Genomic DNA, 26,303 nt, shown 5'->3' on the forward strand with positions numbered 1-26,303 from the left:
CACAAGCTCAGCTCGGCTCGTTATAGTTTCATCATCTATTGAAGAGACCAATATACTGCTCTCAACGTCTTCACTTCTTACCTAATAGATGGAAGTTATTTATCCCTTTACTGTTTTTAAAATGTTTATGAGCAACACTCTGGTTAGGGTCCCACAAGGATCAAGCTTAGGCCTGTTATTAAACTAAAAGGACCAACAGTCCAAAGACATCCATGTTAGGTTAACTGACGACTCTAAATATCCCGATGGTGTGTCTGTGTTTCTGTCTCTGTTTTGGCCCTGACAAAGACTTGAGACCAGGGTGTACACAGCCTCTCGCCCTATAACAACCACACCGTGGACCTAAACAGGACAATTGGTTACAGATAATAGATGGATGATTCTACATGGCAGAATTCTTAGAAAGCATGGTATGTTAAGTCATCTATATGCTGATGATACACAGCTATACATGTCTCTGTCTGATGATTTGACATTTGACATAGGGTCATGTGATTTTGATTTTGCACATTTACACTGATGTGCACTAACTTCATATGAAAAGTGACATGCAGATAAAATGTGTATAAAAAGACTCTGGCGCTCAAACCCTTAAACCAGTTTAAGTGTGAGTATTTATATGCATAGTCTCATTGTAGTGATTCAACACCGGCCTCAGTTCAAGAAAAAAAACAGTTTACCGAGGACCCCGCAAAAAGAAAAAGATGTGTTTGTAAATTTAGCCAATTAGTCAGAGAGTTGCTGATGTACTGTCACTGGTTTTAGCCAAGCATGCATTGGGACAATTTGAAGTAATGCTTCCTGTCAGTGAGCATCTGTTTCAGAATGATGATAATGCTCATTACACAGTGAAACCATAAGGTTTTTAAAAAGATCAAATTAAATATTAACACTACAGGATCACCCATCATGTGGCTCTGTGCTGCTTTGAGAAGTTTGGTGAAGCAAACAGAAACCAGTTTTGAGCATTCATTATTATCAAATCCTTAACTTCCAACTAATTGTTACAGTAGGTGGATGAAACCAGAGGACAGTGTGTTAATAATGTCTGAGTTAAAATGATGAGCTCAAATATGGTAAACAGCTTTTTTCCATCACCTCTTGTATATTTTCATTATTAACTAGTAAAACCTTCTGTCCTGTCACTCTTCTTTAATTTCATTTATTTAAATACATTACTCATCATCTCCTTTTATTTTTCTGTCCACTTGTCTTCTCATCCTTTTTCCTTTAGTTTTTTTTTTTTAATTTACACACAACTCATCACAGACACACACACACAAAACAAACACACATAAAAACACAAGCAAGAATAAAATCCTACCTTGATCATTGGCCATCTTGTCTGGATGTTCGACTGCAAAAAACACAGGCAGAGTCAGAAAACGTTTGAATTATAAAACAAAGGAATGCATTTACACATAGAATGGATCTTGATCTTGACTCTTAAACGCACATATACACCCACAAATACAGGCACACAGACCTTTGGCAGTCCTGAAGTGGATGGGCTCAGACAGTGGGCCAACTCCTTTAGTGTTCTTGGCCTGAATCCTAAAGTAATAAACCGTGTCGAGGTTCAGATCGACAACCTGGTGGGTCAGACGGTCACCGCTGATCGCTTCCATCACCCAGTCATCTATTGGCATGTTCTTATCCAATGTGTAGTACAGGATATAACCTTTTAGGCAAACAATAATAAAACAAGATCATATATTTATGCTTAGGATGCCACTTCACAGCTAGAAGGTTGTGGGTTTGCGTGAGTTTGCATGTTCTCCGTGTGCTTGTGTGGGCTTCCTCCAGGTACTCCATTCTCCTCCCACAGTCTAATGACATGCAGGTTAGGTTAATTGGTGAATCTAATACTGCCAGTAGGTGTAAATGTGAGTGTGAATGGTTGACTGTCTGTGCATGTCTCTCTGTGGCCCTGAGATAGAGACTGGAGACCTGTTTTACAGAATTCTACAAAACATGTTTAAGTGTAAGAAGTATCTGATGCCTGTGTGTGAGTGTGGGTGTGTTCAGTTGTGTTATCTGTTATCTCTGCAGGGTGTGTTTGATTCATCCTGTGGGACACTGCAGGAACAGCACAGCTCATTAAAAGAGGCGGATTTACAGCTGGGCTGATCGCCCAGAGGAACAGTGTAGAACAATAGAAGAAAGTGTGTGTGTGTGTGTCCGTGTGTGTTGGACAAATATGATCCTCTGGATACACTGAGTTCTTGTAGTCTTGAACGGTATGCGGTCTATAAACCTTCTTTCGTCATCAGAAGTAACAAAAAGATCAGCAGCTTCTGGCTCGTCCCATGAGGGGACGTTGATTTGGCATCAGTTTTTTTGCCGGATGCCCTTCCTGTCGCATCCCTCCCATTTTATCCGCGCTCGGGACCGGGGAACAAGGTGGTGGAGGGGCGGGGCCACACCTAGTGGGATGGGATTCGAACCCACGTCCTCCTGCATCCCAACACAATGCTCTACCACCAAACTAAAACAGTTACAGTAAAATAAAGATAATTGAAAGTGGAAACATTTGCTTCCCCCTTGACAAAATATTCCAAATTAACTTTTTGTCATTTCGAAATGACAACTGGTTTTGCCTGCCATAACTTTTTGAACTCTGCTTTGTGTTTGCTTCTCTCACCTTCCTGTTTGCATCACCTGCCTAGATGCCTGGTCCAAATTTTTTATTCTATTAAAACCTCTTCATCACATCTGTTCTCCCTGCCACATTCTCATCACGTCAGCTCTGTTACTCACCTGTGATTCTTCCATTAGCCTCCATTGGCGGTTGCCAGCTAATTAAAATGGCGCGAGGTCGTCCTTCGCGACTGATGACTGTCAAATCTTTGGGCGCGGAGCTTGGAGCTGAAGATGAGAAAACATCTATGTGAAAACTGTGAAAATAAGGTGATTATGGAACTACACTCAGTTCATTAAGCACTGATGAAGTGTATTAACACGGATACTGAAATTGTAAACATGTAAAAGATAACGTTACTTAAACAAGGCTAATGTGGCAATTCTCATTGAATCAAAATAAAAAATAAAAAACGATTGTAGTAACTTGTGGTAGTAAATGATAAAATATATAACATTCATATTTTATTTATGATTCCATTTGTTACAGTTTCTTGTTTTAGTACTAATCACTCCTGTACAATTTTTTTTTGTGCCAATTCAACTATTTAACTTTTTGTTTTGAATTATTATTTATTTGGAGTCCAACAGTCAGGGTCCAGATTTACTATGATAAAAGTAAAAATGAACTACTGGATGTCAACAGGGTACATAAGGCATTAATACCTTCACAACAGACATATTCTATACTGACACATACAGTATGTTCCATTTTCCATACAACACATGCCTTTTGGAGGCAGCACTGTGATATAGGGGTTAGCACTGCCACCTCACAGCTTGAAGGTCCGCGGCTCGAATCCGGCTGCAGCCTTTCTGTGTGGAGTTTGCATTTCCACAGTCTAAAGACAACCATGCTAGGTTAATTGTTGACTAGTGTGAATGTGGCCCTTAGATAGACTAGAGATGTCCAGGTCCAGGGTGTAGCCCACGTCTCGCCCAATAACAGCTGGAATAGGCACCAGCCAACCATGACCCTGAACAGGATAATGTATGGATGTGGAACTGTAAAACCGTGGTCATTCCAGGGACTTTACTGACCTGCCCTTTTGCACTGTTCCTGCCGAGTGAAAGTCGAGCATTTCGCCTTCACGACCAGGATTCAGACTATTCTCTGTCACCATGGGAACTTGAGTGACAACCTCTGAAAGCTTTATTGTGCAATGGCTGTACGTGTGTCCTTAGTTATTTGTGTGAATAGAAACAGTTTTAAAAAAAGTTTTACACCCAACGGGCCTCAAACCTCACACTCCAGCACTTGCTAATGAAACTGCTTGTTAAATCTGACATGATGTGCTAGAGGAAATTACAAGTTCCAGTCAATCCTGTTAGTGATGTTGACAACCTGTACGTCCTAGAAATACAAAGGAAGACCGTTGTATTTCACTTTGTAAATACACTTTTCACGTACCTGCTGGTGAAAGTAGTAATTGCAAGACTTAAAACTGAAATAAACTACATTTAGTTAATAATTAATGGTAACTGAAAAACAGGAGTACAATGAAACAGAACAGGGGCCTTATATCTCGCCAGTAAAGGCTATAAACACTGACAGAAGAATTCTGGTTGACTTGACAGACTGGATCCACGAGTAATTATGTGGGGAAGTGCATATTTGCTTTATATTTCTCAGATTAGGAGTCGCTGGTTATAGTGAAGCAGATAGCAAAAGTATCCGTTTGGTAGCAATTCACAGGTACATTGTAAAAAGTGGAGATAAATAGGATGCTTAATATTTCTAAGTTAACAACTTGTGGTCTCCCTCAGGGAAAGATTCTGGAGATATTATTCTTTAAACAAATGACTGATATAATGTCTGATTTCTCATTTGATCTTTTTTTGTAAATGTTGCACTGAAAACATATCATACAAAAAATGGATTGAATATGTTAAGTGCCCAGGTCCAGATTATTGGAACATGACTTTTATCCTTCATTTAGCGCAAACAGAGATCATTCTCAAATCTGAAATGAGCTCAAAAACTTGCTTAAATTTTTAGCTAAAGCCTGTAGACTGTAAATTCAAACATTTGAGTAGTAAACTGTCTTCAGTCTCCAGTCAGACAGGGTCCCCATCTTGAGGTTGGGGTGGCGTACGGACTTCATTCCCCGGGGAGCATGAAAATTGTACTATAGTCTACCTATTATCATTTTGTGTTTTTTGCAGTACAATGGGTGGACATTTTGGAAATGGAAAGGTCAGAGAATCACAAAACATATTAGAATTCATCCTCTGTAAAGCATGAAATCCAGAGCAAATTTAAAAGCAATCTTTTCAGTAGACGTTGAGAGACTTGACTCAGACCACAAGGTTTAATGGTTGTTTAATGGACCAATATCACATTTTCTAAGACTCTGCCTCTGGCAAGAAGTAAATACCAACATATATAGTAATATGATGCCCCTCAGCTGGTGTCTTTTAAACTCAATGGGTAATTATTTCTAATAGTGAGGCAGAGGTGTTGTGAGTCGCAGTAAAGGCACATTTTCAATGCTTGTAATGAAAATGTGGTCAGCGTTTGCATGTCCAGAGCTGGTGGATCACTGCAGGGACTGAGTGGGCTCACTCCGTCTGTTTCCTCTGAATGTCAATGTATTCCTGCGAGCCTCGGGGAGTTGGCAGGCCTAATGCTGTTCACACTTAATTGGGTGACAAATCCGACTAACATGATTGTAAACATCCTAAAAGGAATGCCTCGACATTTTGATTTAAGTCTGTGGTTGGGTTTCATTGTTGCAGACAGTTGTTATGTTGTTGTGGGGGTAGAATGGGATTTCTCCGCGGTACCTCACTGAAGCAAAAAAATTATTTCCGTACATTACAAGTGTTTCCAAAAGTTGCCTCATTCATTTTATTCCTTTTTTTTTTTTTTTTAAGACTTAGACCTTCATGCTTTGATACTGTTGTTCAAGATGTCAGTGAAAATTAAGTGATAGACTAACAGTAAAAGCAACCAACAGGAATTACCAACTCTAAACTAAGCAGGGGGAACAGTAGTTTCCTAAGAAACCACACACACAAACCTTTTTTCCACTGTACACAAAATATATTTTTGTGTTTGTGTCTGAGAGACGTACCTGCTTCATATGTTGTAGCATGCGCTGTCATACTCCAAGTACTGGACTTGCGGCCTTTGGTTACCATAACAGCAAACTCATACATGGTGTTCGGTTTAAGGCCGGTGACTGTGTGGCTGAGTGCCGTGGTGTCTGCAGACTGGGGAGACAATTTAGATTAAAACTAACCAAAAATAATAATAATAAGAGTTTCATAAAAGTTTGAAAGTGTGTCCACTCTGTGAGCGTCTTATTTCCTGTCCAGTGTAGAGAGAGTCAGCCTGTCCTTGTCTTTGTACTTCAAAGATTTTTCTATTCAATGCTTTGACATCAGTGAATACTAACAAATCCCAGTGGCTGTATAAACTTTGTTTCAAGTCCATAGTTCCATTTGTCTTTCGAGAAAATGTTCAGAATTTGTGTAAAAAGACTTCTTTCTTTCAGTTTCAGCATCTGTGCTTTATTGATGTGATACTGCATAACGTCTGCTGTAAAATACAACTACTTACATAGGTTGTTTGAACAGCAGCCAAATATGACCAAAATATACAGTACATATTATTGTTTGATGTCTCTGTGGCTAAATCAGATACTAAACCATACTAAACTAATTTGTGATAAAAGCTCCACATGGACATCATGGATTAAACGTCTCTCTGTGTTTACCTTGTACTTCCCACTAGTAGAATAGCTGGTCTTCCATTTGACGGAGTAATACCGCACCTCAGATGTCTTCTGGTTCTTGGTCATGGAATTGTCAGCCCAGGAGACACGGACCGAGTCCGAGGAAAGAGCCACGGCTTGGACCCCCACTGGGGGGATCATGGGAGTGCTGGTGTCTGGCATGGGAGTGGGGTATTTATCAAAGAGATGGAAGAGGTCATCCTCAGATGGGTCTATGGGGTCTTAGTGGTGCGTGGGAATAGTCACCAAAATCATACAATGTAATGGATGTGTGATAATGAAGGTTTATATTTGGAAACATGAGTGATAAAAGTATAGTCCGGTTTGTGTATATGTATATATATATATATGTGTATATATACACATACATATATATATATAAAAGATGGCATGCAAGGAGGAGTGGATGGATGAGAAAGTGATAAACGAGGACAGAAAACAAGGGAGAAAAAGACAAATAGTAAGAAGACAGCGAGATAAAAGACGTTACTCTAAACAGGAAGTGGAGCCACAGATACACAGAAGGGCTGAGCTTAAGGACAAAACACAGGAAAGTGGGATCAGGATCTCAAACTAGAAACTTTGGTAAAAAATGTCTCCAGTGTTTAGAAGTAATTCTAACTGTGGTTTCTTCACCTTCTGCAATTAGTCGATTTGAAACTTGTATGTACAGTTTCCTCATTTTTAGGAAGCTGTGATGTCAAATATGGCATACAGCATGAAGATCTACAGAACAGATCTAATTTGGAGAAGCTTTCGGCAAAACATATTGATTTTCAACCATTTTGTCAATTCACAATGTTGCCTTCTGTGCATCTTTGTGGATCTGTGGTCTCAGACAGTAAAAGAACAGGTGCTGCCTTCAGGTGCTTTTACCAATACTAAATATAAAAGCCTGAACTGACTGAAGTATTAATTCAAAAAATACCCAAAGTACTATAAGTAAAAGTACACTGAGAGATGCCGAACATGTCATTTCAAAAAATAATTTTATATGATGTTACACATATAAATGTGCTCATCACTTTTATGTGTCAGCTGGTAATAGTCCAGCTTATTTAAACAACTTTGAGCTGTTTGGATACACCTTGAATCAAGTGAATATAATTTGCATTCATTTAAGTACTGAGTATTCAAATAGAGATTTCTAGTTGCAAAAAATTCCGAACAGAAATTTCTCAAATTTTGACTTCTTGAGATTTTTGATTTGGAACGTTATAAAAAATATTTATTTGAATTGACATTTTTAACTTAATTTTTAATTTTTTCAGTTTATTTGTTTATTTTGTGCATCAAATTTACATTTACTTGTAAATGACTTTATGACTATAGCGCTTTATAGTGTATGTAAATAATAAGATTATACTTTTTGAAAACACCTGAAGGCCTCACAAGGATTTATAAACATCAGAAGTGGCATCTAGAGAAAAGGCAGCAGAATATGGAACATACCCCTCTTCCACCGAGCCAGTTCAAAGGATGGTTAGAGCCAGTGTCTAATTGCAAACCATTTTATTGTATTTAACCGGCAGAGAACAAGAGTCTCCGAAGCTGAATCCAGAGTGTCACTGACTTGTTGCTAGTCTAAACCCAAGAACAGTTTATGTCAGGGCCTGGGCTCTGGTTTGGATAATAACAATTTTTATCAAAATGTATCGTTATCCATTGTAATGAACAACAAGCACAACAAATTTGTTGGACAAGTCATGTTTGAATGCCAATTTAGGCTCACAACACCAGGAGCAACATCTGTAAAGAGATGCTGGGTGTGGTCTGCCATTATTGGCATTGTGCTTGGCATTGATGTGAAGTGGAGATGTGTGCAGATGTATAGAGACATAATGACGTAGCTGTTGTGGGTCTCTGTGGAACCAGCTCAAACACCAGCCCAGGACTAGCAGCTAGTACATTTTGGTTGAAAAGGGGTAACAGATGCTATCTGAGGCTATCATAGAGCTGGAATGAGCAGCTTTACTGAGGAACAGGACTAGTCTGCTGATCACAGCTCTGTGGCCTCTGATCTACTGACAGTCCAACCTACTGGAAGCTAAAACACAGAAAGTGACACAGTTAAAAGAATCACATTACAGTTTTTCTGGGGCAGTGCAAATCAACGCACATGAATTTCAACGGAGTCCTTATAGATTCAGTTTAAGTGAATGGTCTCATGTGTTTAATAAGTGAAACAGCTTGCAGGCAGCTAGAGATGCTAATTTCTAATGCAGACAAATCTCAGAGATGTTTTTTACTGACTGTCGATTGACTGCAAATGAAATAAAATAACATAAAGTATTTAAATCTAAATTTTATTAACCAAAAAAAACCAAAAATTAGAATTAACAATAAATGCACAAACATATATATAAATAATAAGAGCAGAGATGGAAACTTGAATTTAAATAGTGCTCCACTTTTCTGTGTATAAACACTCCATCTCCACTGTCCTGTTGACAGAGCTCATTGAAAAATTATCAGAAATAAGACCATAAAAAGCTGATCTCTGTCTATCCAACAGCTTTTCACTCTCTATTTCTCTCTCTCACACACACACACACACACACACACACAGATTTTGTGTAAATCTATGGCTGAACAGAATTCTCAGTCTCCTCAGGCTCCACATCATCAGATTTCAAATCCTCCTACACTGTCTGAACTGTTGATGAGCCAGAGTGGCCTACAGATATGAGTGGGATGTTGGTTACCACATATAGTACAGTGCAAAAAAAAAGAGATGCTTGAACTGTTGCCTGTTCAATATGTTCTTAAAAATATCTTCTAATAAAAAGCCCAATAATAATAACATGTATGATTTCATGGTTGCCTATTTGTCTAAGATGAAAGGTTTTATAGAGCCTATTATCAGAAATCAGAAAACTGTTTATTACCAGGCACTGTTAACAGTAGTAGGACTTTGTCTTGGTGTTAGGACAAACAAATAATCTAAAATATAAGACAGTGACTGTCTGTGAGTTGGGGGAGGTTATCTGGGGGGGGATTTGGGTACTGTGATGTGGGGCAAAGAAAGTGTTCTTGTGGCGTGAGGTCCTGGTCTGGATGGATCGGAACCTCCTGCCAGAGGGGAGGGGCTTAAAGAGTTCGTGTCCACGATGAGAGGGGTCGGCTGCGATACTGGCTGCCATTATCTCTCACTCTCCACGTTTTCCATGCAATTGTGGTTGTGGTAATTAAAGTATATTTGTATACAATATATAGCAGTGCTTGGCACAGAATGTGACTCATTAGGATTTGTCTAACATGAGCGACTACACTGTATCACTGTTGCAGGATTATAGGCTAACAGTGTTTATTTTAGTACATATTCTACATTCATCTTATGTTCAAGCAACACAGTGGAAACACTTTTTTCAATACATTCCTGTATGTAATTTTCAGTCAGTTGCAATATGTCCCACTTGACAGAATGAATTGTGGAAGTGCCAACACAATGGCTAACAAAACAAATATCTAAAAATATTAATATACTTCAAATGTATATGCTGTTTCTTTTCACCTAATTTCACTAGTGACGATATTGTAATGATCAGAAATATGCAAGTATGTAGCTATAAAAGAAGAAAGAAAACTTTGTACTAGCCAAAGCTGCCTAACTATCCTAGCTACAAATAGCTGGGATAGTTAGGCAGCTGCAGCAGCACAAACACGACATAGCGACAATGACTTGACTGAGCTACTCTGTGAAGCCCCCTGAGCCATTTCTGTACCACAGTGCTGGAAATTCCAAATTAAAGCTGTGATGCACATGGGCCTCAAAATCACTGTTGCTCACACGGAATCCATTTCTCTTACCATAGCAAACCCCCAAAACTGACTTGTATTATGAAAATTTTAAGAGTTTGAGTCAATTTCCTTTGGAAGGCTTAGAAAAGGGATTAAGGAATTTTTCATTTAATTCCCATTTAAATGTACAGGGAGCCGAGAGGTGCGACTGCAGGAGGTCATTAGCCTCCTTGTCCTACTGGCCCAAAAACCTGGAACCAAGAGGATTATTTAGGTCATTTTTGTGGCTGGGATCTAAAAGAATCGAGATCTTTTTCAGTACATGTGCCACTATCATCTTCTACAGAAATCCATGGGGCAACGTTTTCATTTGGACTACATCCACAATTCTGCTGACATGGCGTGAACCCAGCATAACCTGATTGATGACTCCACAAGTCATCGGTTATATCTTCACTTTACTTTTAGTTTACGTACTTTTATTTACTGATTACTTAACCAGTTTGTAGTGTCCTTAAGAAAAGTATTTTTATTTGATGTGTCCATACTGACAGTTATGTTTTCTTAAATTAGAACATATGTGTCTCGATATTGAGTTTATGACATTGTGCCTCGATTTCTTTTTCAAACGTGTTGTGAATACTTCTAAAGTTAAGAAGGCCTTTGTGTTTTCTATTTTGTTTTGGTCTAACTGCTAATGCTTTTCTTGAAATACAGTGCTCTGGGCTCTGTCTGCGACTGTATTAACCGTTTAAACAATAGCCGCACATTCCTGTCCTGCATTTGTGTGAAAACCTTATGAGTCCACCTGAATGCAGAATCAGTCTCAAGAGATTAAATAGGTTTGTCATGTTGTGTCTACAGAGTAAATGAGACCACTGAGAGTATCAGCACTGACATCTAATGTGCTGCTGTTGAAGAGAGATGTACAGCTGCAGGCCAACAGAGAGAGAGAGAGAGAGAGAGAGAGAGACTGATGAGCAAGGGAGAGATTGATGATGGAGGTGTGTGGAGCTGTGGGCTGAGCTGCAGCAGGCGGTGTCGTAGTTAAACTGGTCGTCCAGCATCACAATAAAGCTCCAGTCAGGGCAGAATACTGATGAGGATGCAGGACACGCCCCTTCCCTCCATCCCTGCACTGCACTCCCCCACTCTCTCCTCTCTTATTCCCTTCCTCTTTTTCTCTCTTTCTCTACATACCTTCTCTGTCCGCTCACATTTCTGAATTCCCTCTTTATTTTTTCCTTCTTTTTCCTGACTATACTCCTCCTTTTTCCTCCCGATCTTCTCTCTCTCCCTGTCTCACTCCCATTATCTTCTTTTTTTTCCCCTAACTTCGATTTCCACCATTTCTTCTTCCTCACACGTCTTGTCTGCTCTTCTTCCTTTTTCTACCTCCATCTTTTCACAATGGTCGTATCCCTTCCCCCAGCTCCTTCTCTCCTCTTCCTCACCCTGTGGTCCTTGAATCATTGAATAAATGACGTCTTGGTGGTTGGTTGAGGATCCGTTCTGTCTTTGCAGTGTGTGGGCGACGAGGCGAGAACGAGGCAGTATATTAACGAGGATCCCGTCGTTAACGAGACATTTTTTAAAGCTCTCATAAAAAAACTCTCAGCAGCCTACCCCCATATAAAGTGACAGAGAATTCAGTCCGTTCCAGCACGAGAAGACAGAAAATGGGTCTGTGTGTGTGTGTGTGTGTGTGTGTGTGTGTGTGTGTGTGTGTGTGTGTGTGCGAATATGGCACTGTTGCTGACCCTGTCTAAGCTTATCAAGTCATGTCTGACACACTACAACTTCATGATAGATTGCCAGTGAATTTCAGATTTCAAAACATATATCTACAGAACTGCAGATGAGCCTAAGAATCTCTTTAAAATCCCAGATTTTTCTATATGTTTCCACACGTCTGTCAAACTGTGTGTCTCTGAACAGCTTTACAATTCCAGGCGTATTACTGTATTTTCACGGAGCTTCCCAAAGACGCACTTGACAGAGGGCTCTACACATGTATTAAATACTAACGTGTGTCCACCTATATCTACAAAACTCCAGATGTGTCTACGTATCTGTTCAGATCTTCATCCAGATGCTAACATATAACCACAGGACACGTTATAGGATTCCGGATGTGTTTACATATTTGTACAGTCATTCCAATGTATTATATACGTGTATTGAATTCCAGGTGTGTTTACATATTGTTCACAAGTCCAGATGTGTTTCTTTTTGTAGAACCCCAGACAGGTTTGAATATTTGTACACAAATACACATGTGTTTATGCACCTTTCGAGATTCAAGAAAACTTCCGCCGCGTTTGGATATTTACATAGAACCGATGATATGTTTGCCTACGTGATTTGCAGCACTACCCAAGTGACTGAACACGACATGGATTTGTTTATCTACAGAACACCAGAATGTATGTGTCTCAGATGTGTCTATAAATGAAAGTGATGAGTCTTTGTGTGAATATGTGTGTCACAGAATCCCAAACTAAACATTGTGTAATCGTGTATTTAGTTATTTGTTTTGTATTTCAGTTAAATTAACTGCAGCCAATCCTGGTGAGACTACACAATAAAGCACTCGCCATTAATTTATATCTGTTGCCAGCTGTCTACCATATGTCATGACTTGTCATTTACAGCAAGCTGTGATGCAGTGTATGTTCTAATCTGTCCATTATGGCCAGTGGTTTTAATGTTGTGGCAGAATAGTGTGAATGATGGTGTGTTTGTGTTTATTTACATTGTACCTCTTCAAACTGTTTTAGAACTCTACGAGTCAAAGTTCCAGTCCTTCCCCCTTTTTAAAATCAATATCTGACCTTAATTACCAAGTAAAAAAGTCCAAAAAGTCTAACGGTGTGGAGCTGAGTAGTCCCTGCCGCCGACTGTTCCTGTAACTACCATCACATCGCAAGGGTTGAAAAACTCTGAAATGTGACATTTTTATGAGAGTAATAAAGAATTTAGTTTGACTGCAGGCTGCTGGGTGAGAAGAGGAGGGCCAGCTGTTTAATTTCTGAGAAGAACGTTGGATGTTTTTCACTTATCTCACTTATACAGCCCATTGTGTGCAGGGTTATCTGAGGGGTCAGACACATACAAGCAGCACAAACACAGTAACTACAATGACTGGAAGAAACACACTTTCACCCACATCATGTACATAGGGCAACATTCACACGTACACTTTGGCAAACTACAATGACGTGTGAAACTTTTCCTCAGTATTAATATTTCAGGACTGTGCTGTCAGTTGGTTGATTGAGACTGAGGTCTAACTTTCAGACCTGTACTGATACTGCTAATACTGCTGATTTGGCATTTGGCTAACAGCACTTCAACTACTTCTTTTTTATCTACAGTTCTCTGGTTCTCCCACTATTACTTGAAGCCATTGCCACCCTTAATAAACATACAGAACACATGATACTGTACGTACTGTACTTTACCACAGTGTTTATGAACATCACATTACTGTGCTGCTGTCGGTGACTTGTGTGTGACCTACCTGTCAGAGATCGAGTGACGGCGCTCTCGTACAGAGGAACTCCCTCTCCAGCATTGTTAAACGCCTTCAGGGAAATTACATAGTGCGAGCTCGGCTCTGAGAGAGAGACGGCAAGAAAGACATGCACAGAGGGAAAGAGAGAAATTAAAATTATATTCCATAAGACAACATCAAACAACGTGCAGGAATTTAGCAGGAATTATCTGAGCTTTTCCCAAGTTTTCTTAATTTCAAGTTTTAATTCACAGCTTTTTTATAAACATATTAAGTTCTGTTTTCAGGTGCTCTGACTTAAAATGATTTCACTTACCATCTCACAGTTGAGTCAACTAATTTATTTACATTTTAAATAAACAAAACCACTATACTTCCCAGCATAAATTATAATAAATAAAAAACTGTGTATGTGTCTGTGTATGTGAATAAAGCAATCATGGTGAAAACTTTAATCCATAGCAAAGGAACAATCTTGAACTTATCCCTATATTAACATTTCTCTCCTCTTCTTGCTGAAAGACATCTGGAGATGACATCACTAGAAAGGAGCCTTCAGTTCAGAAAACACATTCACATTTTTCACATTCAGATATTAACGCTTTCTAAGGCAACAAATTGTCCACTTTGTGTGTCCTTTGGTGTGTCATATTGAAGCCACAGGCACCCATTGGTGTTACTACTGGACGTTCCAGAAGAGCCGCTGTTTGACGACTGTTCAGTTATAATCATAAAAACAATAAATATAATGAAGGTTATTGCTGAATTCAGTTCCTGCAGCAGTCCTTTTGAAACTTAGCGAAGTCACTGGAAGCAGGCTTGCATATCCTCTTTGTACTGACCTTGATATAAAATGACATAAGCAGCCGCAGTTATTTATTTTTTTGTTTTTTTATTTCAACTTAATGAATGAGTCTGTCAACTGTGAAGTGTAAAAGAAAAAAAATCTACGTAACTAATTCATTAAGTTAACTTAATACAAGTGTCAAATTCAAGTGTTCAAGAGTTAAAGATCCAGTGAAAAACTTTTTTCAATGTGTTTTGGTAGTTAAAATATGATCCATAACTTAAGATACGAGGAGGAGTCCAGTCAAAGTCTCCTGTGATACAAACTCATTGAAGAGCACAGGCAGCATAGATATTTAAATGTTGGTGATTGAGGCTCACCCGTCTGACTAATGCGAGAATTTAAAACAATTCTGTTTGATCAGTACATTTTGTAGTATTCTCATTTAGTGTACTTTCACAAAGATGAGTACTTGAAGTAGGGGGAGAGAGATCTGGGTTAAGCAGAGCACATGAAACCCGAACCTAATGCCAGCGCTAGCTTAGGTTGCATCTTTTAAACTTTACTTAAGTTAATTACTTTTAGGACTTTGTAGGCTTTAAAAAGTATTTAAACTGAGTACAAAGTAATTCACATTCCTAAGTTGAACAAACTTAAGAACAAGAATTTACACTGCTTTATTCATTAAAAGTTGACTGCTCACTAGATTTCTTTTAATCTTCTGTTTTTTTCTGCTTTTAGTAAACAGTAAGTTAACATAATATCTTTTCAGTAAATACCAAGGAGAATAATAATAATTAAAAAAAGATCAAGAATTGGTCCCTTGTCATCTGAACCAATTTAGCACTACTTATCATAAACATAATGAACTTTATTTCTCATATTACCAATATTAAAATGAACACAATAAATACTTTTATAGTTCATGTGAAATTAGGAGTGGCTGATTAACATAATCCTAATTTCCCTCCAAAACAAAACTGAGCACTGCCCAACTACATCTTTTTACCTGCCTGTAGGTGAGGTTTGAGAACTGACAGCAGTCTGCTGCTACACTTTTCCACTTTGACAGTCACAACCATGAAAGTTATTTCCTGCAGGTTTTAAAAAGGTAACTTCTGTTTTACTTCTGACTTGAGTTTGTCACATGAAGACATCAGCATGATGACTGCAGACACATGAACGGATTGTGGTCTGGTGCTCAGGATGTGAGGATGCTGCATGTACTCTCCATGTGGTGTCAAACCCTCGCATCAGAAAAACAAATGCCGCGCTTCATTCCCCAGATGCTTTGCCACATGAATTAATGATCACTATGAATTATAAATGTCTTGTACATGTGTGTGCTCACTCCCATGTGTGCATGCAACACAATCACTGGATTGTATTTTTTTTCATTACTCCTCCATTATGAGACTTTCCATCCACATATAAGAATTTTTCTTTAGCATGCAATGTGTTTTTTGCAGTCACTGGAAAGCATGTTTTCCTTTTCATAGCCTTTCACAATTCAAATTTCACCTCAAGCAGCGTTCTTATAAAATTCTTTTAAATATTTTGTCATAATTAAATGGTGATTTTAGCAAGCTGGGTTTTTGGGGAAATTTAAATATAAAAATAATATTTGGTTTTTGAAAATATAAAGTCATGGGGTCATTGATTATTTTAGTCACTGTCGGGCTGGTTGGGTAAAAAGGAACATAAAAAAGACCGTTTTGACTGCTCCTAACCCTCTGATTTTCAGTCTGCCCTCTCTGTGCAGGAGTTTCTGGCTCTAGGGTTTAGTGTACTGATATGACGTTAGAGGTGTTCAACATCACTGTCAGTTTGCCCTTTAGCAAGGCTCTGAGCAAATACAGCATATTACAAATTCAGACCAAGTTGCAGTCCTCCTGAGGGATGAGCAGTTGACTGAAATATGTCAGAGCAAAGAACATCTGCCAAGCGCTATTTGTTCTAGCAAACCCGATGCTCACAACCTCATACCTCTGCTGCAGAGTAGTGAAGAAGACCCCGCCCAGCTTAATGTGACCGGTAACGAGAGTCAGGACTGTCTCACGAAGGCACTAAGGTTATTTCGGCCATAATTTTCCTAGGTATATTGTGGTTTAGAAACCTAGGGGTTTATATTCTACAGCAAAACAACAACAACAACAAAAAAAAAACTAAACAAAAAAACTGACTCATTAAATTAATTTAAAAAATTTAGGTCACCATTAAATAAAAAGATTCAGTATCTCTCCATCAGTTGGACTCTCGTCAACATGGAGAGATCTTTAAAACTGAATTAAAACCTTTGTGTTGAAAACTAAATCAAGTTATTCGTTAACTTGTCTATAAATTGTTGGTTATTTCTGGAGAAGTGGCTATGTTCCAGTCATATTCTCAGTATTTTTGATATGTATTTTATTGGATTCTTTAACTGTTAGTGACTAATGCAATACATCCACTATACACTGCTTACTATAGTCTTCCTACGTTTTGATTATTGACTTACAACTACAAGACAGACATGGATAGAAGACACTGAAATTCGAAGCAGCTTACCTAGTTACTGAAAATATATTTAGATATTACTGTACGTGTTTTGCTGTAATTACCATAATTAATATTGGGTAAAATATATATATTTTAAATGCAGTACTTTTACTTTTGCACTTTAAACAAAATGCAGATAATCTGCATAGTACTTTTACTTAAGGGGGGGCTGGTGGCTCAGTGGTAGACTATTGGGTTGGGATGCGGAAGGCTAGGAATCCCACCCCACCAGGTGCAGCTCCACACAGCCACCCTGGTGGTGGTCCCAAGCCCAGAAAAAAATTAGAAGTTTGGCATCCAGTGTAAAAAATCTCATGCCAAATCAACGTGGGGAACACGTTCCACTGTGGCGACCCCCCGAAGATCCTTGATCTGCGTAATACTTTTACTTAGGTAAACAATATGAAAAGGTACTTCCATGTGACTGATGTCCTCTTTAAAGTTATTAGGGCCACCAGTGTTACGGTTGATGCCAATTGGTATAATCTACCATTCAAACGTTTAGGGTGATTAAAAAAGCTTTTTGATTTCCATAAAACTCATATTTGATGATTCCTGATTCCTCACCCAGGTTTTCAATGGAGTAGTATCTCTGCTTGCTGTCTACCCTAACCGTCTCGGCATAGGGACTTCCCACTCCGTAACCGATGATGTATCCACGGACGAGGATGTTGGGGCTAAGCGGTGGGGTCCAGGACATGATAATGCTGTTGGGCAGTGGCCTGACGTGCAAAGAGCTTGGTTGGTTGGGTACTTGACTCTCTGCAAAAAAACACAAACATGAAGACATCACACCATAGAAGAAGTAAACATGTTAACCACGTTTTACCTTAGCTTTAGCTAACAGATGCTAACACTGTTAGATGTGTATGAAGCCATAATAAGCCCTGACACTTTGTGTTATTCCTCAGCATCAGATTAGATCAGATGAGTGTGCTCTCGGTCTTCAGGGAAAAGCGCTTTATATCACTTTATTGAGTAATAATCCATTGAAATGAGATTTGCGTCTCCCTCTTTCCCGGCCTGGAAACACAGTTAGCATGGATGTGTTTTTTTTTTTTTTATCTCAAGAGCTTCCTGCTGACCAGAACATCCTCCTCTGAGCTTCAGCCTGAGGTCAGCTTTTTCTAATTATTTTGTTAGAAGTGATTACCTGACCAAACCCAAAGAGCTGGCAGGTTGCCCTTTCTTTCTTTCTTTCTTCTTTTGTTCTCGATGTAGAAAAAAACCTTTCCCCGGATGTTGTGTCACTTACTTACATAACCTGAAGCCATGTGACCTTTTTTTGGGTTTGGCTGGTTTTTACTAAATTTCAGATATTCTTGATAGTTTTGCAGCATTTTTTTTGCCTTTTGCTTTAAAAAGCAGCAGGTAAAACGTGAATTTTTGTTAATCATCACCAAACTAAACTTTTCCTATTCTTAGGGCCTCAGGATTACCAGAGTAAAATCACCACAGAGTGGTATTCTTCATCTGAAAGGTTCGTCATTGATGTGGAATGATTTTACTTATTAGACATTATGGCTTACATGGCAGACATTAGGATATTTCATTAAGTGTTATAGTGTGCAGCATTGTTATAATGCTCTAACATTCATTAAATGGTTACTCACCAGCACCAATGCCTTATGGATTTCAAAATCCTTTAATGCCATGTCCTGTCTTTTCTCTTTTGCTTTCCATTATTTTCTTCTTCTATCCCTCCACTTCCCTCTTGCCCTCTACATACCCCCCCTTCTCCCCTGAGGCAAATCTTCCATCCATTCATCCTGCCTCAGCCTTTAACCGGTTAAATATTTATGTGTGTGTTGGGACAGTGGAAGTATTTACATGCTGTAGTAGTACAGAAGAGCAAGACCACACACATGCTAGTTGTTCTATATTTGTGAGGGCACTCACTGACATATTGCATTGCCCAGCCCTTTAAACCTGATTCTTAAATCTTAAAAATTAAAAAAAAAATGTTTTACACACACACACACTCTCTCTCTCTCTCTCTCTCTCTCTATGATGTGTTACCATCCAAATCGTTCTCTGGTGTCTCAGCAGTGTACCAGTCACTGGCTGGTCCGGTTCCATTGATTGTCATGGCTGCTACCTGGAAACTGTACTGACTGCCCTTCTCCAGACCTGAAGCCAGAAAGAGAGAAGACAGCATGTCATTCTAGCTCACATTTAGCTGCCTTATGTCCACCTGTGCTGCTAAATATATTTTCAGCAAGTAGCTGGAATATTGTAATAAAAGTCAGAAACATTCAGTAAATGTCGGAACAGTTTGTGACAGCCATTATATTGAACTGTTTCACCGTCATTCCTTCTAAATAATCACGTTTTCTCAGGTTATGTGTAATTATGACAGTAGTTTACTAAAATTGTGATTCATTGCAGTAAATGACTACTTCACCATAGCAACAACAGCTGAAGCTCATGGGTAACACTGAGAGCAGAAACAGATGGCACGTTCAGGTTAGAGGTTTAAAAGAAACACTAGGAAAAAAAAAAATTATTATTATTAATTATTAATTATTAATTATTATTTCAAAGTTATAATTATAATGAAAAACATTCATTATGTGTCTAAGAGCACGATACTGATGCTGTCTATAATGTAAAAAAAAAGGATCTACGAAGGATCTAAATTACAAATTAGAAATCTTTAAAATTAATGAGATTTGCTGGTCTTGACTTAGGACTGGCTATAGGACTTATAGGTCTTATTTCAGGGTTTAAGACTTTTAACAAGACATAGCTTGGTACTTGTAGCCAATAACTTCGGATCTACTGGTTTTAATAAGAATTACTTCAGACCTGTATGACTAGCTGGTCTTGAGTCAAGACTTGCATGGGGACACATAGGTCTGGACTTGCTCATTTTGAATTTGGACTATGTCTTGACTTGATTCTCAGAGGACCAGCGTCTGCTTCTCCTACTTGAGACTTGTTCAGTCTCAGGAAGTTCTAATATATTTGACGTTAATTTTTTTTTTCTTTTTTCCTGTTTGAGTCTGTTATCAATAGAAAATCCTGATTGGACTCCTCCTCCCCATTTGATTAACCACTGACATTTGTTTCAGCATGACCTCTCATTGTACTGCTGCCCTAATGACAAATCTTGCCTGGCAAGTCTCCACGAATATCAAACTTATCAATATGTTCTTTGCACTAAGACTCACTAACCTTTATTTCTAGTATTAACTCAAAACCAAGCCAGAAAGGAAATAGTTTAAACCCTAGTTTAATTTTCTTTAGAACTAAAGAAGTTATGTCTTGTTATATAAAATAAAAAGTGATGCTTCCTCATCTCTTCAGTAAAAGCTTCAGTATGTTTCCACTCATTGAAATAGAGTTTATTCCCGTACAGTAAAAGCTGTGATTATTGCTGACAGCTAGGCTTGAAGCAGTGAGATCTGATTCAACACGGACACAAACGCAAAACACCTGCCACCGGGGAATTAATTTCCGTGCGGACTTATGAAGATACCCATCAGTGAAAAATAATGAAATTGAAGTTCAATTTCATTCAAATCCTGGCAAACCACAAATTGAAATAATAGCTGATGGCACTTTAAATGCACACACAAACACGTGTGTAGATGTGAACTCATGCAAATGCAGATTTTCTTTCACAGAAGAAAAAAACACCCACACACAAACATTTCCAGACACACATCTTGAGGATTTAATCTTGTCTTTGTCTCAGTGCTTATGTCGGACGAATTTCCCGGCCTCAGGTGATGTGGATTGAAAACATTTGTCTGTGTTCTCCTTCTATCCCCTTATATTGAAACTATAGACTGGTTAAATCTAAGTCCTTATTTTATTCCAAACAGTCTGAATGGCTGTAAAAACAAAGAATGAATTCAAATGTTTAAGGATACAGTAGTCTGGTAAAATTCAGTATATGTTCTTATAGTTACATAATCCCATCCAAAACCATGAAGCTCCACTGTTTTCCAAAAACTATGAAATACTCACTAGAACGCCAAAAGATTTGAAACTTGAAAACTGAGCTGAATCTCCTAAACTAAATAAAGAAGAAATAAGAAGAAATCAAGTTGCAGAGCCACACCTGTGAACAGGTACCACAAATTGTTGGGTTCAATGGCCTCTTGGTCTCCACGCCGACCAGTCTTCCTGTATTTGATCTTGTAGGCTGTGATGATGCCGTGCTGAGTGCTGTGTGGAGGTGGCTGCCATGACACTTTGATGCTCTGAAAGACAAGATAAAGAAAACAACAAGTAAATTAAACGTCCTGCAAAATGTCTCACAGATGATGGTAGGTATAAGGCAACTGGCCACTGGTCACAAGGAAGGGACAGGTCCTCAGACTAAACTCAGTCTCTTTGTACTTTGTAGCTGTTTTGTGTCTCTGTGCAGTTGTTGTGTATCTTTGTACTTTCTGTGTGTGTATTTATTTTGAGTCTGTGTGTTGTTGTTATGTGTCTCTCTGTGGTTTCTTTCTGCTTTTGCGGTTGATTTGGGCTCTTTGAGGTTCTTGTGTGTGTGTCTTTGTAGTTGTTTTGTGTCTCTTCACTTTTGTGTGTCTCCGCAGTTGTTTTGTGTCAGTTATTTTGCCTTTTTGTGATAATTTCATATTGCTTTGTCATCACTTGCCCATCAACATAAAATTTGGCAAACACATTATCGACACGTTAAATGGCGCCAATATTATGATTCGACATAGTATTTGACATATTAAATAACCAAATGACAAAAGACAAATTAAGCTTAGAAGGTTTTCCCACTGTGAATTCAAATACTGTACAATACTGTATGCAGTATGGAGCAAGTATTATTTTTATATTATATTTATATTATTGTATATCTCGGCCAAAGACACAGTCAGAGTCATTTAACTACCCAGTTTAAGGGGCCTGGTGGCCTGGTGGTAGAGCATTGCGCTGGGAAGCCGAAAGCCATGGGTCCACCAAGGGCCATCCTGGTGCGAGTCCAAAGCTCAGATAAAATGGGAGGGTTGCGGCAGGAAGGGCGTCCGAATCAACATGCAGAACACGTTCCGCCGTGGTGACCCCTGAAGGGTCGAGTCAAAAGCAGTTGATCTTAGTTTTACATCGCAGGAGAACATTTATGGATTTATTGATGATAGCTTCAGCCGTATTATCACTTGTGTCACCACGATTTGATATAATTGACAAGCCACTATATTTCACTGTGTTTGCGTTTTCATTACCGTAAAGTTTAAAATGGAGCTGGGAATCTGATCAGTAATCAGCAGGAAAGCCCATCTGGCTTCTGCTGTGCTTCTGTTTTAGCTCAGACAAGTGTGATGCTGAGCTCGTGTCTGTGTGTTTCTGTTTTTATTGAATTGTGAAGCACTTTGAATTTCACTGTGTGTTTGTCTGTCCACTGGCTATATATTGCATATATTTCAGTGTTTGCATGTGTTTGTCTACATGTTTGGGTGTGTGTTGCATGCATTTTAATTACTATATTTGCATGTTAACAGCCCACCTCTGACACACACGCTCACACATACACACAGCAGATGTTTGCTCATCCCCCAGTGTGCTCTGCTCTGTGAGGCAGCTGCCATCAGCCGGTATACTCTGTGTGACCCAATGTGTGTGTGTGTGTGTGTGTGTGTATGTTTATTTATTAACACCAGTTGAACATTTGCCAGCTGGTGTTTGAATTCGATGGCAGGGCCCAAAATGCAGGACTTGTCACAGCAGGGATCATGCCCAGCATCCTGTTTGTGGTGACATTTAAGTTACAAAAGCACTTTAGTTAGCAAGGGGCAGTTCTACACCAATTTCACAGTTCAAATCATTGGTCACCACTACACATGATTACTTAGTGTAGAAATGCCTGGATGCCTTCCAAAAAATTTGAGGGCATTAATCTTTAGATACAAATAACTACATCACTACTACAAACATCATCTTGTTGTGTTGTTGGGCAACAGAATCGATTGAACTAATGACTCAAACTTGATGTTCTATAACATGCCTGTCTGTTGTAGGTATGGATATGTGTTTTAAGAAGTAACATTAGGAGGAATAAAATTTTGTAATTTTGGTAGAAAATCTTGAAGGACATTATGGAAATGCATTAGGTAGTTTAGCTAGGTAGTTACAATTTAGGACATAGCTAATATTCTCATGATTTACACGTGAAATCAAAGAAGTTCCTCTCAGTTTCCTAATCTCTGCTTAATCTTAGGTGGGTATGATAACTTTTCAGAAATAAAGTTCACTATGGATATATTTATGATATCATTATAAGAAAAACATTACAACTTCCACAACCAAGACAATCTCCAACATCACTACTACACAACTACCACTACTAACACCATCAGCTCCCGTCCCTGGTATCAGAGAACAACAAATTGAATATGGACTGAAACTGAGGAAATCTTAACTCAGAATTTTGACCATTACTACTACTACTGCTGTACATGTTTATTATTAAGGTCTATATATGAATTTTTAACTTTAAGTAAATTACTATTGCTAAAGTATAAAGAGTGTATTTCTCTGTCTATTTCAAAACACACAATAATGGAAAAGACAGCTGTTCAAAAAATGATCATCCACACACTTCACCAACGATGACGGCTGGCTGTTTGCGCAGTGCTCTACTGAAGCATATTGATGGAAAGTTGATTGAAAAGAAACAGTTTGGTAGGAAATGTTGCACAAGCAACAGGAATGACCACAGCCTTGGGAAAATTGTCAAGCAAAGCTATTTCAAAAACGTGGGCGAGCTTCACAAGGACTGGAGTGAGGTTGGATTTAGTGCATCAACTGTCGAATTGCTAGTGTCGACCACTCGTGAACCAGGGGAAACATCAGAAGTATCTTAACTGGGCTGTGCAAAAATAGAAGTGGGCCATTGCTCAGTGGTCCAGTGTGAAGTTGCCACAGTCGATGATAATTCTGGGCCATGTCATCTACTGTCACCTGGTCTTCAATAATGCCTCAGCAGTACCACAGAGAGAAAGCCTCCATGCCACTCTGCATCGATGCAGCAATTCATGCTAAACGAGTCCAAGTGTTCAGTGAATAAATGTACATACTTTTCAGAAGCTGGATAGTTTTGTAATTTAAAATTAATTCTGGATTAATTTTACGACAGATTTTAATATTTTGAGATACTGGACTTTTGAATTTCATGAGCTGTAAGATGTAATTGTTGTCCTTTAGTTTGAGATTTTTACAAAATTATATGACTTTTACTTTTGGAATTAAAGTACAAAAAAAGAGTATATTTTTAAATACACGTCTACAGTAGAAAACTTGTAGACTGTTACTATTATATACTCTAAAGCTACAGAGGCTCAGTGGGCATTTCGTATTGAATAGGTAAAGAAAACCATCTCAGAACACAGTAGCCAGTTCTCTGGTAGGAGCCCTATGAAAGTTTTGGCCATTTAGAACAAAAATCTAAAGAGTGTTGGCCAGTTTTGGTACTGTCTTGCACAGAAACTACATGCATGTGGGTGTGATATACATTCCTGCCAATGGTTTAACACTAATCCATTGACTGACAGGTGGTGGGAAAGTGACAAACCAAGAGACTTGCCAAACACGAGAAGACAGCTAGCAAACACACTTGCATAGAGTGATATGGTAGGTTTCAAATTAGAGCAACAAATGCCTTAGGTTCTAAAATACAGAATGCTGGATGCTTCATTTTTACCAAAAAGATTATTGCTGCTTTTAAGTGAGGCTCTCCTTGCTCTCGTCTTCATGAGAATAGTCCAGTCTTAATAATTTATGAAGTCACTAGTTCTGATGAATGTTGTCAGACCACTCACATTAGAATTTCACATCAGGCTCCTGCAAGTTTAATAATCAAGCAATGTTTTGATCTAACAGATCTTCAGGAATTGTCAAACAAATCATCTATGTTAGATCGAAATGTTGCTTGATTATTAAACTTGCTGGAAGCCTGAAGCGCAGTGTGTGGATCTTCTGTTTATTTTGGCAACTTTACAGATGTTCTGATTCCTGAAATATTCCTATTCCTATATGAGCACCAAATGTGTATTAGTCCGCTGCTGGAAATAGTCCTTGTTACATGAATTGTTTCCCTAACATTCTTTAAAAGCCACAATAGCCAGTTGTTTTAGGAAATTGCAGAAACTTCGTCATTGTGTAAGTTTCCGTAGCAGCATGAACTGAAGTGGATCGTCATTTTATACACGACATTCTGATAAGCAGGCATCCACTTACACATGTCCACACTTTATCCCAGCCATTCACACATCTGTTGTTGGTGTCATATTAATACACACACACAGTGTAAATGATGGTGTGTGCATCGCTCTATCAGCTGTGGGGTAAGTCATCAGGCCAATGAGCAGTTTAGATATTCAGCCAGTGTTACTGTGACGGCGGCCACAGAGGAATTCATTAACATTTAACTGCACCTGTTCTCTCTGCTGCTCCTCATCCTACTAATTGATTACAGCAGAACTGATTACCGAGATGGAGGAGGGGGAAAGGAAAAAGGATAGCGAGAGAGGAAAGCTGAGAGACTGACTACAAGTGTGCGCATCTGCCAATGTCCTCCATGCTCTCGCTCTGTCTCCGACTGGGTGTCACCATGTGCTTCGCTAACTACTCATCCACTTTGACAGGACGTAGTTGGATGTGAGGTTTCACAGGCTGCTTCTGTTGCTACTGCTATTACTTGCAGTACTGATATTATTATTTAAAAACTTCTCACCTTTTCCTATTTTTTTAGTGCATTTTCTCCCAGCGGCAAGAGAAGAAGCCAGCATATGATGCTGGCAATAGAACTGGCAAAAGTGCATGAGCCCACAAAAAGAGCACCATTTACTGAATGCACTAATGTTTCCAGTGAACTGAACGCATCGTTTTGCAGCTGAAGGAGAATGCGAGCGCCAAAGGCTTTGTTCATTCCATGTGCCTTGCTGCACTCAAAGCCGCCAGCTCTCGCTCATGCTGCCTCTCTACCATTGTTCACTGGATGACCTTGTGAGGCGTTCACGGACAGCATAGAGTGTAGGTGTTTTAGGAGAAGGACCAAATCCGATGCTTTACCTTTAGTGCACTAACTTAAAATTGGAAATTGTTACTGGAAAATCAAATTGAAAGCAAGACAGGAGAAATTTAAACAACTATCTTTTCTAGTAGTTTAGAAATTATGATTCACTAAACATACAACTGGGACAAAAATCAATTTCACAGTTAGTGTGGGTTGAAACATTAGATAAAATGGAATTATATCTGCTCCATTAGACACAAGAGTAATTAACATAAAATACTCAATCACAACAGGTCTATGCATACAAATACCTGCTTAAAAAAATAACAATAAAGTTTGTAATTATGCTCATATGAGAGA

The 26,303-nt window shown here is 38.8% G+C and overlaps 1 protein-coding gene across 4 annotated transcripts in view; it reads right to left on the reverse strand.

Annotated features, from left to right (window-relative positions):
• dcc (DCC netrin 1 receptor) overlaps positions 1-26,303 on the reverse strand; it is a 255,856-nt gene that overhangs the window by 55,179 nt on the left and 174,374 nt on the right. For 2 of the 4 annotated variants that reach the window (XM_067484566.1, XM_067484568.1), the window contains exons 13-21: positions 21,033-21,174; positions 18,983-19,093; positions 17,531-17,725; positions 13,645-13,740; positions 6,363-6,535; positions 5,718-5,856; positions 2,761-2,868; positions 1,487-1,681; positions 1,325-1,357 (exon numbers count right to left, since the gene is read on the reverse strand). In XM_067484566.1, the coding sequence (XP_067340667.1) occupies positions 1,325-1,357; positions 1,487-1,681; positions 2,761-2,868; positions 5,718-5,856; positions 6,363-6,535; positions 13,645-13,740; positions 17,531-17,725; positions 18,983-19,093; positions 21,033-21,174 (1,192 nt within the window). Of the gene's footprint in view, positions 1-1,324; positions 1,358-1,486; positions 1,682-2,760; positions 2,869-5,717; positions 5,857-6,362; positions 6,602-13,644; positions 13,741-17,530; positions 17,726-18,982; positions 19,094-21,032; positions 21,175-26,303 lie in introns of all 4 variants that reach the window. The other 2 variants (XM_067484565.1, XM_067484567.1) reach the window with 1 other exon arrangement.

Source organism: Channa argus, chromosome 18 (assembly GCF_033026475.1).
Source record: "Channa argus isolate prfri chromosome 18, Channa argus male v1.0, whole genome shotgun sequence".
Taxonomy (NCBI): domain Eukaryota; kingdom Metazoa; phylum Chordata; class Actinopteri; order Anabantiformes; family Channidae; genus Channa; species Channa argus.